General features: G+C 42.0%; 1 protein-coding gene across 21 annotated transcripts in view; it reads right to left on the reverse strand.

Moving 5' to 3' along the window:
• Positions 1 to 17,201, reverse strand: part of LOC103702521 (Tetratricopeptide repeat (TPR)-like superfamily protein) — a 36,575-nt gene that overhangs the window by 17,612 nt on the left and 1,762 nt on the right. For all 21 annotated transcript variants that reach the window (XM_088722275.2, XM_088722272.2, XM_088722257.2 and 18 more), the window contains 15 exons: positions 8,272 to 8,344; positions 7,111 to 7,410; positions 6,850 to 6,917; positions 6,616 to 6,747; positions 6,393 to 6,434; positions 5,168 to 5,692; positions 4,908 to 5,065; positions 4,273 to 4,828; positions 3,234 to 3,296; positions 3,026 to 3,127; positions 2,598 to 2,915; positions 2,425 to 2,517; positions 2,224 to 2,325; positions 2,021 to 2,125; positions 1,232 to 1,365 (listed from right to left, as the gene is read on the reverse strand). In XM_088722275.2, coding sequence (XP_088578401.2) covers positions 1,232 to 1,365; positions 2,021 to 2,125; positions 2,224 to 2,325; positions 2,425 to 2,517; positions 2,598 to 2,915; positions 3,026 to 3,127; positions 3,234 to 3,296; positions 4,273 to 4,828; positions 4,908 to 5,065; positions 5,168 to 5,692; positions 6,393 to 6,434; positions 6,616 to 6,747; positions 6,850 to 6,917; positions 7,111 to 7,410; positions 8,272 to 8,344 — 2,771 coding nt within the window. The remainder of the gene's footprint in view (positions 1 to 1,231; positions 1,366 to 2,020; positions 2,126 to 2,223; positions 2,326 to 2,424; positions 2,518 to 2,597; positions 2,916 to 3,025; positions 3,128 to 3,233; positions 3,297 to 4,272; positions 4,829 to 4,907; positions 5,066 to 5,167; positions 5,693 to 6,392; positions 6,435 to 6,615; positions 6,748 to 6,849; positions 6,918 to 7,110; positions 7,411 to 8,271; positions 8,345 to 17,201) is intronic.

The following is a 17,201-nucleotide window of genomic DNA, read 5'->3' on the forward strand; positions in this document are numbered from 1 at the left end:
TATCGTTCCATCTGATGCCTACCAGTACTGGACAAAACTTGAAATACTGAATGGACCCAGCACCAAGCATTATATGCATTAATTAAATCATTAATGAGGGTTAGTGACATTGCCCTTCTGTTTAAAATTATGTTCCTATCTGGATACTCTTTGCATCTTATTCCTCCTAAACTATTTAGTTCAGCTCCTTCACAAAGTGCCGGATGATGCAACTCTGTGCTACTCCCTTCAGCGAAAAGAAATACATCATTCTATTACAAATGCATCATACTAACTACTTTTTCATCATGATACATTACTATATCAACACAATTCAAATATACTGAACTATTGCATTTATGAGAGGAGGACTTGAAAAATACTTTTTCAATATTTATTGTACAAATAAATATGTTTTTTCCAACATTACTAGCTCTATGCAGTGGTGGATGAAGACAATAAATGAGTATTTGACACAAATTTTAAGCCCCCAGTCATCATTAAAGCAAATTAAAAGATGCATCATATTTAACCCCTTTGTTTTCTTGTACTATCATGTCAAATGTATAGCATTAAAATGAACATAAATGCAATTAGTTTCAGAACGACCGGTTTTGGATACCCAACTGAAGCATGGATTGAAAACCTGCATGGAACCCTTGTGTATATGCTGCATTTTCATACTCATCGGCAAAGATATAAGTTTCTTGTTTTTGAAAATAGTGAAAGTAAGAATTTTTTACTTTATTTTTTCTAAAATAATGAACATGACTTTTAGTAATAGAAAATAAAAACAATGGCACCAAATATATTTTTTCCTCGGTTTTTGTGATTTTGTCTTTAAAAATAAGAAATAAGAAATAAAAATGATGCCAAAAAGGCCCTAAGTTGTCAACCACATCAGCGTTATTTACACAATAATATATCATTTAAAGACATTAAGATTATAAAGCCTCCACATCAGCCTCATTTACACACTAAATGTATCATTTAAAGGCCCTAAGATTATACAGCCTGAAGTACATGAGTGCAATAAATTTCATAAAAATGAATATATGAAAGTCTTTTGAGCCAACCAGACAGAAATAGAGTTACTTATTTCATAATCAAAAAAAATATAACCTTATTATTTTTCTTACATGATGAAAATATGAAGGGCAATGACAGAAAATTAGAAAGTAATTGATCACATTAACATCAAAACAAGTCCATGCTAGATGAACTTTAATTTTCAGAAAATGTGGAATCTTACTTTAGAGCCAATTCTGTGTGTTGAAGTCTGTAATAGAACACAGCTAGGTCCCCATAACTCTTCATCGTATCTGGATGATCCAGCCCAAGTTCCCTCTCATTTATGTCTAATGCCTTTTGCTGATAAATTGTTGCCTGTAAACATTACAACTACACCAGGTTTAAGTTTCAAATTGAGAAATCAATCTACTCCACACAAGTAAAATTTGCATAGACCATCTAATTTTACTTTTATGGATATAGCAAGCTAGAAAGGGAAGATGATTAATTAAAATAAGTACATAAATGCAGTAACTTGTAATATTTAATCAACAACAATGGTCTAGAATCTGAAGTCAAGAGATGCATGCTACATTCATCATGAAGAATCCTATCAGTCATATATTTTATGAACTTCATCCACATACCTGTAGAAGTGAACTATCCATAATTTTTTTTATGATTAGTGGGAGTGCAACTAAGTTTTGCCCTTATCTGTACAATGAATCGAACAGCTTTCTTCTTTTCCCTTATATTGATTGCATTCCAGAGTGTGTAAACTATAACTGAAACATGTTCAGGGAGAGAAGAGAAAGATGGAAGATGTAAACTAAAGCACTCAGGTTACAGATATCATGCACTATCAAGGCACACCTACCTTGCTTCGAAGTCAGGATCAAAATTTTTCTAAGTTTTGGCTACTATAAAGTTATTCATTAATGATAACCTGAGAACTATATCATATGGTCTCCAAACCTTGCCAAGGTTTTGTAGAGATGCTAGAAAATAAATAAGAACATTGAAAACATGCCTGATTGAAGTCTCCAGTGTGGTAGAGGACAACAGCTAAAAGGCTATAGGCTCCAGCAGTCATCCGATGGTAAGGACCACACACTGTTATCAGCTTTGCTAGAGCCTGCATTCACATAAAGTTTAATATGCAAAATTAAGAAAAAGACAGGACAACTATGGTGAAGCAGTGTCATCTACATGGATATTTGACAACAAAACTACCTTTGTGCCATAGTTGACTGCATCTTCAAGTTTGCCCTTGTCAAGAGCTGTTTTTGAAGATTCCAAAAGTTGCCGTCCATCTGCAGATGAGCATGCAACTTGCTGCAAAACATCCAAAAGCAGCATGCTGTGGTTCATATTTACAGTATAATTGACTTCAAATAACAGATCCAAAATCATAACAAAATTTATGTTTTCTACCTTATGCACAGGCACGATGCTGATAATATCCAATTTGTGAAAGGGAAATGCATAATCCATATCAAAATCTCTGGGTGCCAGTTCAATACCCACCTAAAGAAAAAGGAAAATGTGAAATCAGTGGCTAATTACAGGTCATCCACAAGTTTTCGGACAACACAAGAATGTGTTACCTTATGACATAGTCCTCTCAGAATAGCATATTTTCTCACTTCACAGAAGTTTGTGATTGTAAGTTCCCATTCGTATCTCTTTTTCAGAAATGCTACAAGCCATCTCCACACAAGGGGATGCACATTGGCAGCACAATTTGAAACTCCGGAATCAGGAACACCAAGGAGTAAATTCAGTGCCGCAGCAATTGATATAGCCAACTCTCCACTATCAGAAACAGCAGCAATCACAGCTCGGAGAATATGCTTGAAAGCTCTTACTATCATCTCATGGATACAGAGGGACTGCACATGTGACAGCTTCTCCGAAAGCTTGACCTAATAAAGTTAATCATTATGCATGATATCAATGATAATTAGCAGGATATAAATATATGTAAAGTTGGCCTGTCCAGGTAAAAATGACAGTTTATAAACAGCGAACTTACAACTTGCCCTAGAGAGCGCATTCGTAGACCTCTAGTATGCATGAAATCAGTCAGAGTCCTACCATCAACAGGTGAAAGTTCCAATGAGCCAAAATCTGCAACCTGAAACACATGCCATGGACCAAATAACATGATGTAGAGTCATCATGCCCTCATGAAATAAGTACATAAAGAATATATACCGGCCAAATCAAATATTGAAGCTTACCAACTTTGGAATAGCAACTTCATCATAATATTTCAGAGCCATCTCAGTTAATTCCTGCAGAGACTGTTGATACAAGAGATTATTCTTTCACCATCACACTGATGTCACATCAAAAATTCTTAATCTAGCTGATGTATAAATGGTATAACCCACATTCCATGAGCTCTTGCAATTTAGTTGTTGAGAAACAGAAAACTATGACAGATGCTTGGTATAGTGGAACATCGTACAATAACTAAATGAATGGAAAGAGGGTTATCTCTCAGCATAGTATAAGGAGAAAAAAATAAAGGTGACCTGCATGTGAAACTAACTACCAAAACATAAGATGATAGCGAAAATCAGTGAACAGTTGGCATATGACCATGTCCAAATTTCAAAACTACTAACTTCATAGTCGAGTAATCAGTTTGGGAAGAATTTATTAGCATGAAGCATGTAGTCAATTTGGTTGCAACTGGCTACAATTAGACAACTGAAAGCAATTAAATATCAAGGGAAGAAAAAACAGCAACCTTATCCATCTATATGGTTATATAAAAAAGTTTGAGAGAATCTCACATTGGTTTTCAACCTAATATTGATTCTTCATCGATTGGTTCTAAATTTCTAAACTAAGCACCTGTGGGACCAGAAGGGCCCAATTATGAAACATAAAGAACCAATTCGTAGGTAGGCGACATAATTATTGGCATGAAAAATCTGAGCTCATCAAAACCTGGAAAACCATACTTGGGTACTTTAAAATGAAAATGTTTGATATGGGCATTGCACCAAATCTTTGATGTGTAATTTAAAGACCTAAATGCCAAATTAGAACAAAAGCCGAGAATTTGACATCAGAAATTGAACATGAAAAACCTGCTGTCGATAACACAGTTAAAAAATAAAATATTGCACTGCATTATGCTTTCATATAAAGCTGAAAAGCAGTGCCTTTTTTATGCAAGTTCTATTTCCATTACATCAGAAGCAAAGATATATAAGTGATTAATTCCAAGAGAAGACAAGGAAGCTAGTTCTTCACTAATATTCTTACCTTCAGATGAAGTCCTGTTTCCGATTCCTTCAGACGTGTAAATGCAGGATCAGGTAACAGATCTTTAAGTGTGCATCCATTCTCACTTGCTTTGCCATCTCCCTGAGGTTCCACAAAAGGCAAATTGGCATTTTGGCTTTCCCCACCAACTAATTCACTAGATGATTTTTTGTCAAGAGATGAAGATCCTTGTTCACTTGAATCTGCTTTCTTCTTCAGATTCTTAAGAATCTTAAGAGGCTTCCCAAGGCCTTCAACTCTTGTCTCACTTTTAGCCTTTGCACCATTTTGCTTCTTATCTTTTTCACCAGTCTGTTTCTTCTCTTTCTCCGCATTGTTCTGATCCTGCAAATGCTGTATCCAGCAGGCTCCAAGTTCCCATCTCATGAAAATATTGGGGCTAGCTTTCTCTTCCTCAAGTTTTACTAGACTCTCCTCCAACAATTTCTCTACAAAAGCTTGTGCTGCAGTGAGTTCTTCTTGCTTTGAACTTTGTGACTGATTCAACATTCTCTTCTCTCCCGATGTACGGTTTTTGTGAAGTAGCATTCTTAAACTGAAATAACCAATGATTGCTTCAACAAAATAAAGCCATGTCAAGTATTCTTCATAGCAGAAAAGATAATTATGAATACCTGTTGATGTTCAAAGCATGAGCTCCCCCTTCAGGTTGATCTGTGATATCAACAGATTGCAAAGGAAAATTGGCTTTGCTTTTCTCCTGATGATTGACTTTCACGACCGCAATGTAACCACAGTATCTCACATCGACAACACCTAATGTAGTAATATCCTGCACTTAATAGCCCACAAGTTTATCCTTTGGCCCTAATGTACATGATGGTGAGAAAATGGTTTTAAAAAATAAATAAATAAAGCTGAGAATGTGTCATACATGGGCCGCTGTATTTTCATCTGCTGTGATTCCTTTAAGCAGGTTTCTCTCAGCAAGATGTTGAAAGTCCATCCCTGTTGTTTTACTCCCATCAATCTTAGTATCCACCTTGCAGCTCGCATCTGAAGCATCCTTAGTGACAGTGATGCTAAAATCCCCCACTGTCTCAAAGTGCAAAACTCCATCTGCCTCTGCCAAAGGTATAACATGTTTTCTCCCCATAACATGTTGTACAGCTGCAATGGCTCTGAAGACTGCAACATCTACAAATAAGCTGTGCAGCAGGAAAGCTCTCCTGTCACGGATTTGCCTCTCCTCTGCTGTTTTGCAAGGCATAGTTGTGAGAAACAGAAACTCATTAGCCCAAGGCAACATATCACTTTTGCCATCTCTTCCCCAACCACCCCCATTGCCTCCCCATGTTTCATCCTCTACTGGAAGGGAAGGAAACGATGATGGTGACTGAGCAGCAATTGGAGGAACAAGCCATGTGTTTGCACGAAATCCATAAGGAAGATTTCCAAACTACAAAAGGGGAGATAAATTATGAATTCTTAATTTACTAGTGATAGCTTGTATTTATCAAATTGGCAAGGCGAAGATATACATGTTATAAAATCGACACCAACAAACAAAAAGATTTCTGGTTATGACAACCATGTGCATCAACAGCAACATGATTAAGATGGTGCACAATCTTTCAGAATATTATAGATCATTCAAAAGTATTATGATAAAATGTATACCAACTGAGCTCCTGGGATGAACCCAGAAACTCATCAGGACATTTATAAGCAATATAATTTAGCCATCTAGCACTTTGCCACATAGAGAACACTTTTTCCTTCTTTTTTTTTTTTTGTTTCCAGAGGGTGTGGTAGCAGAGCGTAAGGTACCATAAAAAAATTCTAGAAGTAAGGGACAATAAAACTACCGAGGTAGGAGTCTAGGAATAAAGAAAGTGATTATGTCAAATGTTGCATAAGATCCTCCGTTGCAAAGGTTGAAATCAGTCTTATCTACAAACAACAAAAATGCTAACAATTTTTAAGCCCACGAGCAGGTTTCTATACCAAGTAACTTAATTCAAGTTTTTCTCTACATAGAAACACATCTCCAACTGCAAGAATAAGAGTATAGGCCAAGAAGTAAAACTTAGCATAAATCCAATGCAAGCCTTTTACAAGGACAAGAAACAATCAGACTCTCTAGACAACATACCAACCTTATTACGTTCCGAGAAAGCTTTCATGAGATCTTCATAAGCCTGTCAGCACATAAGAAAGTGTTGAAGTTTGCATTAGGATTTTGATTCCGCTAGTGTAATGTAACAAGGCAACAAAATCATAATGCTCGAATTCCAGGATCACTCCATCTAAAAAGCATCGTTAATCCAAAAAATTTGAAAACAACGGGAGAAGTAATAAGAAGGGAAGAAGATGGACAACATTGTCGAAAGCTCTGCTGAGTTGTCTCAGCAGATCGACGAGATCATGACAAAGCACCCGCTGCTTTCCCAGGCTGTAGAACCCCTTGGCGCGAGCCTCCACGACCACCAGTTTTCCATTGCAAAGCTTCGCCTTTCCAATTTTAGATCCAATTTTGCATCAGGATTAGTAAACAATGCATAATTATCTTCAGAAAAATGATTCTTGAAAGGAAAAAACAAGAAAAAAAAGTACTTCAAGGAAGAAGAGATGGTCATCAGAGGGAGATTCTTCTTGCCGAGGTTTCTCCGTTCGCCTTATAACTGCAAGAGAAATCAATCACGGAAAAAAAAAGGTTCTTGATTCTTGAATCCCAGAAACGGAGAGAGAAAAGAACACTTCTTGATTCTTGGAAAAAGAACATAACACTTCCTGATTCTGGGAAAAAGAACACTTCTTTATTCGTGGATCAGAAAAGAAAGATCCGAAGAAGAAGAGAAGGAGAGAGAAGCGTACACTGGACAGGAGGGGTCAGATGGGAGAGAGAGAAGAACTCGTAGAAGGCCCCGAGCCTGGGGCACGCGCCGTTCATCTCCGCCTCGACGTCCGCCGGCGCCTCCTTGGGCGGCGGAGACGTCTTGTGAGACGCGACACCACCGGCTCCGGCGGCGCTCCGCTTGGCATCCTTGCCGGCGGAGTCCTTGGCATCCTTGCCGGCGGAGTCCTTGGCGGGCGAGGGGCCGAAGCAGGAGGTGCAGGCGACGATGTCAAGAAGCCTCCTCACGTGCGCGACGGCACTCTCCTCATCGTAGTCCTCTGCACCAGCGAAAGCGACGCCACGGCCGGTCAGTTCATAAATAAAATAATTGTTTTTCCTACATATCCTCTAAATATTAAAATTTATGTGAATATCTTTTTAAAATTAATATTTATATATATATAATATTTGTTTTGCTGGTATATCCTTCATTTTTTTTTTCTTACATATATGGCCACACCATTAAGAAATTAGTGGTTTATAATTCAAAATAACTGAAGTACCCTTACTCGATAAATATGCAAAAAAAATATAAAGATATATACATATATAATAATAATACTTTACAAAAGTATTCATAAAAATTTATATATTTAAGAGGGTTTACATACAAAAAATTTTAATTTTATATTTTCTATTAATGCAAATTTTATATCAATATAGAGAGTATTCATAAAAATTTAATATTTAGAAGGATATTTATGTAAAAATTTAAAAATTCTTTTGCGTGTATACCCTCTTAAATGTATGATATTGTATGAATACTTTTCAAAATTGCTATTTGTATGTATATCCTTATAAAGATTTTTTTTTGCATGTTTACTCAATAACGATATTTTCATCATTTTAATTTTAAATCGCTAACTTCTTAATGACGTTAGATAGTATGGATATATACGCCAAAAAAAAAAGATATATATACAAAACAAGTGTTTGATGAGGATATACATGGAAATGTCAATTTAGAAGGATATTTATGCAAATTTCAGTATGAGGAGGGTATGTATGTAAAAAAAATCTATAAAATAATTATTTTTGCTCTTTTTATAAATTGGCGTTTTCTTAATCTTTGGGATTTACCTTCGATACTATTAATTGATATGGAAAAAATTAAGGAGGAGGGCGAGTTTAGTATTTACCTTCGACCAGGGTAAGAGTGCACGGCTTTAAAGCGGCCACGTCCACGGAGTCCTTTAATCTCGGCCCTCGGACCTGAAATGGAGGGCCTGATGCTGAGACACTAGTATTGTTTAAAAAAATTCTCTGGGCCACGTGCATGGCAGAGAGGAGAAATGCAGCATAAGATAAAAAAAATAAAAACCTTTTTTCCCTGGCCACGTGATTCTTCAAATTGGTCTCGCATGATCAAATTCTTAGTAGGGAACAATTCAGTTTCAATTTATTTTAGAATTAAAACAAAAAAGATTATATAATAATGACATCCATTTTTGCTGGGTGGTTCTATATACACCCCTCCTATTGCTCAGGACACCCCCCAAAAATTAAAAAAAAATTAAATACTCTCTACACCCCCCCATTTGCTAAGGACACCCCTAAAAAATTAAAAATTCCTAAATTACCCCCCACCCTCCCCACCCCCTCACCTAAATTGCTCTCTACACCCCCCAAACCCCCCCCCACCCCGCTCTTCCCCTCCAAAATACCTCGCCAACGCCCAAAACCCCCCGTTCCCCCTTCTTCCTCTCGTCGCCGGCATTCTTCCGATCTCCGACCACCTCGCCGGCTTCTCCCGGAACCACCTCGCCGGCTTCTCCCGAAATTTTTTTTTTTCACGGTTCGTGCTCCGTTCGGCACTGGATCGCCGAACAAAAGGCTTCTGTTCGGCTGAACAGTGCCGGACAGAAGCCTTTTGTTCGGCACTGTGCAGCCGAACAGATCTGTTCGGTTGAGGGTTGCCGAACAGAAGGCTTCTGTTCGGCACTGTTCAGCCGAACAGAAGCCTTTTGTTCGGCGATCCAGTGCAAAACGGAGCACGAACCGTGAAAAAAAAAAATTTCGGAAGAAGCCGGCGAGGTGGTTCCGGAAGAAGCCGGCGAGGTGGTCGGAGATCGGGAGAATGCCGGCGACGAGAGGGAGAAGGGGGAACGGGGGAGGAGGGGTTTAAGGGGGGTTTGAGGGGTGTTTTTTTTTTTCTTTTCAAAACGAAACGGAGGAGGAAGGGGGGGTGTATGAGAAAATTTCAAGGGCAATATGGTAATTACACTAAAGGTTAGTGTGGGTTTTTTTTTTTTGGTTTTTGGGGGGTGTCCTGAGCAATAGGGGGGGTGTATATAGAACTACCCATTTTTGCTGCACATGATATTCATTTTTTTGACCAAAAAATGCATCGTACTTCCTAAAATTACCATCAAACATGTTCGTTCATAATTATTTTTTGAATGACAAAGCACAAAGTTGATTTAGAAAAACTTAGCATTCTTTGTTTGGCAAATTATTTGCATTTATTTCGAGGAGGTTGGTAGGAAAGCGTAATAGTTTTGATGGGGGGCGAAATAGATTGTCTTGCACACAACAAAAGGGTCACCCAATTTCGGTCCAATAGACACCAACGCTTGCGAGACGGAACCTCGGTCCGGCTCAGAACTAGCCCGACCTCGGATCCCGTCGAAAGCTCCTTCGACCTTAGAGATAATCGTCGACCTGCCCCGACCAAGCTCGAGGCGCCTCCCGTGTTCGCCAACCCGTCCCGACCAAGCTCGGGGCGCCTCCCGTATTCGCCGCCTCGCCCCGACCAAGCTCAGGGCGCCTTTCTTATTTGCTGGTCCGTCCCGACCGAGCTCGAGGCGTCCTCTCCAATAATATACTCCGACCCTTGAGCTCGGGGCGCTCTGCCGAGCACACCTCGGAATCCGGGATGCCAGGCTAGCCTCAGCACCCGTCAAGCCGACCTCGCCAAATGCATGATGCGACCTCTCGATGAACTCAGCCTTGCGAATGGACGCACCCATATGCGTGCCCACGCCCTCCAACATAGTCGTACATTGCGACACCACCACGCCATACTTCACTTGCTGGCCCACGACAGTTACCGACAAAGCACGCCCCTGATCTGAGTGGGGGCCGCCCTGCGGCATCAACGGGAAGCCGCTGAAGAGCTCCTCCGACCGTAGCCATAGACAATGCACGCTCCTGATTTGAGTGGGGGGACGCCCCGCAGAGTCGACCAAGAGCCAAAAAGGCACCGTTGACCGTTTGTGAGAAATGATGCCGCGGCTGAGCCCGGGGCACAACAACATGGCAACTGAGTCAATCAAACTACCTCGACCTCAAGAAAAGTCCGAATGCGGCCCGACCTTGGTCCGAATGCCCCAGCGAGACTTACAGAAATCTCAAAGGCTGAGAAGTGAGAACATCAAAGCTTGCAACGGCCTCCTATCTTAAAGACGCTCTAAGCTATAGTGCGAGAGCTGGAACAGGGCCAGTTCGACCCGGGCGCCTAAAGCGCGCCAACGGACGAGCTCGGGAGTAGCAGACTCCAACTCTCCGAGATCAAATTGGAAGTGAACGCCAAGCACAAGGACTTCGGCGATAACTCGACACAGCTCTTGCTATGCAAGCTGGGCTCGGACGTAATCTGCGCAGTTCGGATCTTGGTAACCAGACACAAAGCAGGACGAGCTCAAACCCCAAGCCGGACTTCAAAGGCAAAGCAAAAGGAGCTCAAATACTTGATAAAAGGTACAAAGTGCTAAAAAAAAAAAGCATACTTCATTGATATCAAAAAAGCCAAGGGTCGAGTACCAAAAAAAACCAACCTTGAGGCCAGATAAAATACAAGAGGCCCAAGTGGCCGACTTTACAAAAAGGAAAAAAATAAGCAAAAGGCTTAGCATGCTTGGATCGCTTCAGGCTCAACCTCGGAGACGGCTTTCACCTCAGCATCGGCAGTTTTCTCCGCCTCGACTTCAGTGGCGGCTTCCATTTCGGCCTCGGCAGTAACCATTGCCTTGGCCTCTGAGGTGACTTCAACAAGGTCCACCACCTCGACGACAGGCTCAGGCGCCTCCGCAAGCTCACTTTCTTTGACTCCGGCTCCGACCTCCTCCTCAGCAACCCCATCCAGACATGGGCGCAAGTTGCTGGAGTCGACTCCAGGGCATAGTCTCTGGGCCTGATCCCAGCAGTTCCCAAAATCCTGGATCATGGTGTCAGTCGCCCCCTCCGCCAGCTCATCCAGATACTGCTCGGACTCGCAGAAGTTTTGGACGGCCACCAGGACTTGCTCCTTCGCAAGCCAGTCGAGTTCCTCGGCCTTCAGCTTTAAAACTTCGTTCTCGCGCTTCTAGTTGGCTAGTGCGGAAACGAGCTCCAAAATACGACCCTCGGTAGTTGAATGTACCTGGAGGAGCTCAGCTTCCATCTCCTGGATTCGAGCGAGCCTGGCCTTGACAAGAGCTTGGGCCCGCTGCCACCCCGGCTCGGCGGCCGCCGACTTTCGCTCTGCCTCCCCCAGCCGCTGCTCAGCATCGGCGACTCGGGCCTCGGCTTCCTTCCTTTGCCGCACCGCGACCACCGCTTCTGACCACAACTCCCAAATTTTCTTCCGAGAGTTGACCGTGGCGTTCCCTAGCAGGTCGATCAGATGGAGCAGCTGGCACAAGAAAACAGAAGTTAGTCGAGGTCAAATATCTACGCAAGAGTGATATCACTTACCAAAATACTGGTGGTGTACGCTTCGTTGACAACCCCAATCAACCCTAGCTCCACCAGCTGAGCCCGGTCATGCGGAAGCGAGGCCCGACGGATGACTTCACGGGCGACCTCGCTAGACTCTAGCGTTGCATTGTCCTCAAACAGTTGACATTCGGGGCGGAACGGCTTCCTCCCGAACTCCGAGGGAGCGGACTGAACTTCGGGCGGAGCTACGACCCTAGAAGAGGACCGAGCCCCGAACCTGTCCCCCGGCACAAGGCTCGGTGAGGGAGACCAAACGACCCTCCGGGCACTACGAGCTCCTGCGGGTGCTGCAACCGCCCACTTCACTGCGCCCCCTTTGCTGCCTGTGGGGGCGGCCTAGCTTCAATTGGAGTAACCTGCTCAGGCTCAGGCCAAGCAGGCTCAGCAATGACGATCCCAAGTTGGCGCTGCTCAGCGCCAGAGCCCGAAGTAACTTGGGCTTTCTTCTTTTGCTCGGACCGAGCTCCATCAGAGGCAGCCACCCTCTTATGGTATCTAGCCATTAGAGTCTCGGGGTTGAAAAGCATCTCTGCAATTTCTGACGACAGAATTTGGTCAAAATTCAATACAAAAAAGAAAAAGAAAGGAAAGAAGGAGACTGCATCACCCTTACCCTCGGGATGAGCCGAGCTCAAACCGATATTCATCAGGACTTCCTTATTAAGCAAATCGGGGAGCCCTGGAGTTTCTTCCAGACCGAGCAGCGTGTCTAAGGTCGCCGGCTCGAGCTATGACAACTTGGGGAGCTTGTTATTAACAGCGACCCGTGGCGAACCCCAGGTTGGATCAAACTCCCACGGCCGCTCGGAGGAAAGAAAGAAAAATCTACGCTTCCACCCGTGAATGGAGGAAGGCGCGCCTCGAAAGAGTGTGCAACCTCCTCGAGGGGAGAAGTATCACCACCCTTTATCCGCAGAGTTGGCTTTCAACATAAAGCAACTCCGAAAGACATTGACCGAGGAGGGTAGGTTATGTGCAAGGCACAGGACCAAGAAGCTCACTATCATCCTCCACGAGTTTGGGGCGAGCTGTGCCGGGACTAGGTGATAAGTTGTCAGGAGCTCGTTTATGAACCCATGCAAGGGAAACCTCAGCCTCGCTCGAAGTGTTTCTGCAAACACCCTGATCTAATCCTCAGGAGGATTATCGACTCGAGCCCTAGGCCCTGGGCGCTCTTGGGTGAACCCAGAGGGAATAAAGAATCGAGCCCGAATCTGGCCCAGCTCCTCTTCACCCATGGCTGAGTCGATCCCATACAGGTCATGACTCCCATCGAGCTCGGCTTCCTCCGACGACGAAGAAACCTGAGCCCGGGATGGGCCTGCACCAAGAACAATGGCTCTCGAGGGCGACCTCATCGCCTTGCTCACAACAAAGCAAAAGAAGATAGAAAAAGAGCCCCTCCGAGCAACCGAAAAGGATGAAGACACCTACCTAGAGTTCTTACCGAAGAAAGCAAAAGGAGAAAAGTCGCCAAGAGGTTTGCTGAGAAGCTTTCAAATACTCCAAAGGCCTCCCAGAAAGCTCGAGAGCAACAACGGCGGCCAGAAAGAAGAGAGGAAATAGAAACCCTGGAGGTCTCCCCAAGGCTTTATATAGCCTGCTTCAACGGCTCCAATCGACTTCCCTAAACGACGGGGCAGCCAGATTTCACCACGCGGCAAGCTACGGAGTCGTCTTAGCAAATCTCTTCAGATCACAGTACTAAAAGCCAATCATTATGGCGGACGCTCTCAAAAAATGGGGCATTGATGATTGGCCCCTCGCATTCTGTCCAGCGATGCTTCGAAAAGGAAGCGCGCACGCAACGCATTAAAGAGCTTCCACAGCCACTTCCTCTTCGATTGATGTGACGACCTAACTTATTCAAGCTCACCTTACAAAGTACGGCTAGAAGCAATTGGTCCCTAATAAGACATGCATACCCAGCTCGGTGTGCGCATCTTCATGAGCACTTAGCTAAGACGCAGGACGACCAATAGTCCAGCTACTTCCTTCGCCCGAGCTAAAGAGCCACTCGACCACGAAAATCGGAGGGCAAATGATGGGGGCAAAATAGATCATCCTGGCCACAACAAAAGGGCCACCCAATTTCGGCCCAATCGACACCAATGTCTGCCAGACGGAACCTTGGTCCGGCCCAGAACAAGCCCGACCTCGGATCCCGCCAAAAGCTCCTTCGACCTCAGGGATAATCGCCGACCCGCCCCGACCAAGCTCGAGGCGTCTTCCTTATTCGCCGGCCCGCCCCGACCGAGCTCGGGACGCTCTCTCCAATAATACGCCCCAACCCTTGAGCTCGGAGCGCTCTGCCGAGCATACCTCGGAATCCGGGATGTCAGGCTAGCCTCAGCACCCGTCAAGCCGACCTAGCCAAATGCATGATGCGACCTCTTGACGAGCTCGTCCTTGCCAACGGCCGCACCCATGTGCGTGTTTACACCCTCCTACGTGGCCATACATTGCGACACCACCACACCATGCTTTACTTGCTGGCCCACGATAGTCAAAAACAGCGCCATGCTACTCCAGCCATATCTGCTACGACTGTTGACACCTTACCGCTCGCAAGGACGAACCACACCATGTGCCACAAGCAAGCTCTGGCTGTGCGCCATCCCCACTCATGATAGGAACGGATCATACCTTCGCCACCTAGGCGCCCCTACCGGGACTATAAATAACCCCATCAAGTAATACCTAAGGGACTTTTGGCTGGACCAACTAAGAACCACTCTAACTTGAGCGTCGGAGGGCTCTCACCGGAATTACTGGTGAGGCTTTGTGCAGGTACACCGCCAATCGTGGGAGGTGACTCTCATCATTTTCCTCCACACTCCGGCAGCTCCTTCGAGTCCTCCGGCGTGGTCACCCTCGGGGCAAATTTGAACCACAACAAGTTTCATTCTTTATTTTTTATCCTTGACCTTTATATGCTTGCATTAGTTAATATTTTTCATAAATTTTAATAATTTTTAAATTATGATCATAATGAATCTAACATGGTTACTTTGGTTGGTACACAAGCTTTTTTTTCGATGCTTAATCTATAACGTACTTTGCTGCCCAGTTTCCAAATTAATCGAAACCTTAGATGATATTTCCCAAATATTTTAAAGCCAAGTATGGGGTTTGGTTTTCAATTGGGATACATATTGCTAGTAAGGCCCTGTTTGGCTGAACTATTGGCAATAGAGCTTTTAGAAGTAGAGCTTTCTGAAGTAGAGATTTTATAAAAAGTTGTTTGTTGTTTGGCAACTATATTTCTAAAGTATTATGGTACTTTACCATGTGTTTGATAAACAAACTGAAAAATTACTTTTAGTATAACAAAATGATCACAAAGAACATTGCATAGTATTATACAATAGAAAATAATAAAATATAATATATATTAATACATAAATATATGCTATAGTATAATATTACTGTAATGTAATATAATATTATTATAATATAGTAATATAATATTGTATACTATAGCATAATAATTTAATATAATATTAAATTATTTAACATAACATATCAATGTATTATGATATAATGTAATATAATATTATATTTATAGTATAATACAATAATAAAGGTATAAAATATTATAATTATTAGCATAAATTAATTTTTCATAATATAACATAATATTAAATTATTTAACATAACATATTAATATATTATTAGCGTATATTAATTTTTCTAAATGGGATTCAAAAGGATGCATACAAAAATAGTAAAAAGGAATACCTTCTTCACAGGAAGAAATCTGTTCGGTGACTAGGGTTTCTTGTTGGAACTCATGCAGACTTCCAAAATTATAAAGGAATATTTTGCGAAATTGTTATATTTTAGCACGGATATTTTGGTCAAAAAAATAGTTATCCGATGGGGCCTAAATTATTTTTTCGAAATGCTCCAAAATAGAGTTTCTTCAAAAAGTTAAAAACAACTTTTTGAAATTTTTATCAAACATCCTTATTTCATCTAAAAGTACTTTTGGATGCCAGAAAGTGATTTTTGACCCTCCAAAAGTTTTGCCAAACGGGCCTAAGATTTTAGATTTAGTTAGGCTCTTATCATAATAATATGGCACCCACATGCAATTAATCCATGTGATATTACAAAAAATATTTGACATCCACACATGCATTTGATATAATGCCACAATGATATACGATCCAACTCATAAAACCTCGAATCCTACTTTGTAAAGTCTTTTATATTGACTTCTCAGTAATTATATTTGCTTTGAAGCTATTAATTTAAATCAATTTTGAGAGTCATACATGTTGCATTATGATTGAAATTAATTGGTTTTTTTGGTAAATAAAATTAATTGGCTTTGGAACTGCAAGTCCATGTCAGGGTGGTTAGTGACCAGCATGTGAAGTTACACTCCTGATGCATATCATGGTGTTCTAGACTTTGTGGTGGCACATTTAAAAAAAACAAAAAGATAAACTTGTAATTCTGCTTCATTTCTTATTAGAATCCACCAAAGTCGAACTTTTGACCTGTGTGAGTTGAACACATCCACTTCAACATAAACATATAAAAGGAATGACGCGTGCATCAATAACATTTATAAGATAGAAACGTCACCATAGAACCGCATGGTTAACAAGGAACTTTTCTATTGCTTAGCTTTGAACTAATCTTATATAGGTTACTAGCTAGCCTACAGAGAGAGACTATCATGATCTTTTTTGCATGAACCTTTTGGCGCTATGCGCTCATGATATGCTAAACCGGTCTATATCAGCCTGTTCAGCACGCACCGTACAAGTCTGATCCCTGACCGGTACAATACGAGGGTAGAAAACGGTACCGGGCCCGTATCGAGATAACTCAACCGAAGCCGAAGGAAAAGAAAAAGAGAAGAAGAGAGCAAGCGGAGGAGGGAGGAAAAAAGAGAGGCCTCCATCGGCCCCGTGGTTTTTCTTCGGTTCTAGTTGAGTTCTCTCGGTACGGGCTCAGTACCGAACATACTGAACCAGTACCGTACTGGTTTGATAGGTGACCAGTACGTCTATCAGTATCAGTATTGTATATCTTACATGCGTTACTTGCTAACCCAAAGTTTCTTTACGATGGGACACCATTCTTATGGGGGAGTACCATTTTATAGCCATGTGGCAGACGATGGAGCAATACTAACAGTTCATTTGTTATTCCTTATATGTCATCATCACCAATCAAGGAGAGACGATCTCCAAAGCATGAAACATGAGTTGAACGGTTGGTATTAATTACGAAACATATCCACAAATCCTGCGGATTCAGAAGAGTTGCACAACTTCCACGAAAGTGCTCATTTTGAGAAATCTACATCACTTAATTATTTCTTCTTTCATTTTGCCAAATCTCATAGCCGAAT

This window comes from Phoenix dactylifera, chromosome 5 (assembly GCF_051530095.1).
Source record: "Phoenix dactylifera cultivar Ajwa chromosome 5, Ajwa_hap1_PhDact_Kaust_v1.1, whole genome shotgun sequence".
In the NCBI taxonomy this organism is placed as follows: domain Eukaryota; kingdom Viridiplantae; phylum Streptophyta; class Magnoliopsida; order Arecales; family Arecaceae; genus Phoenix; species Phoenix dactylifera.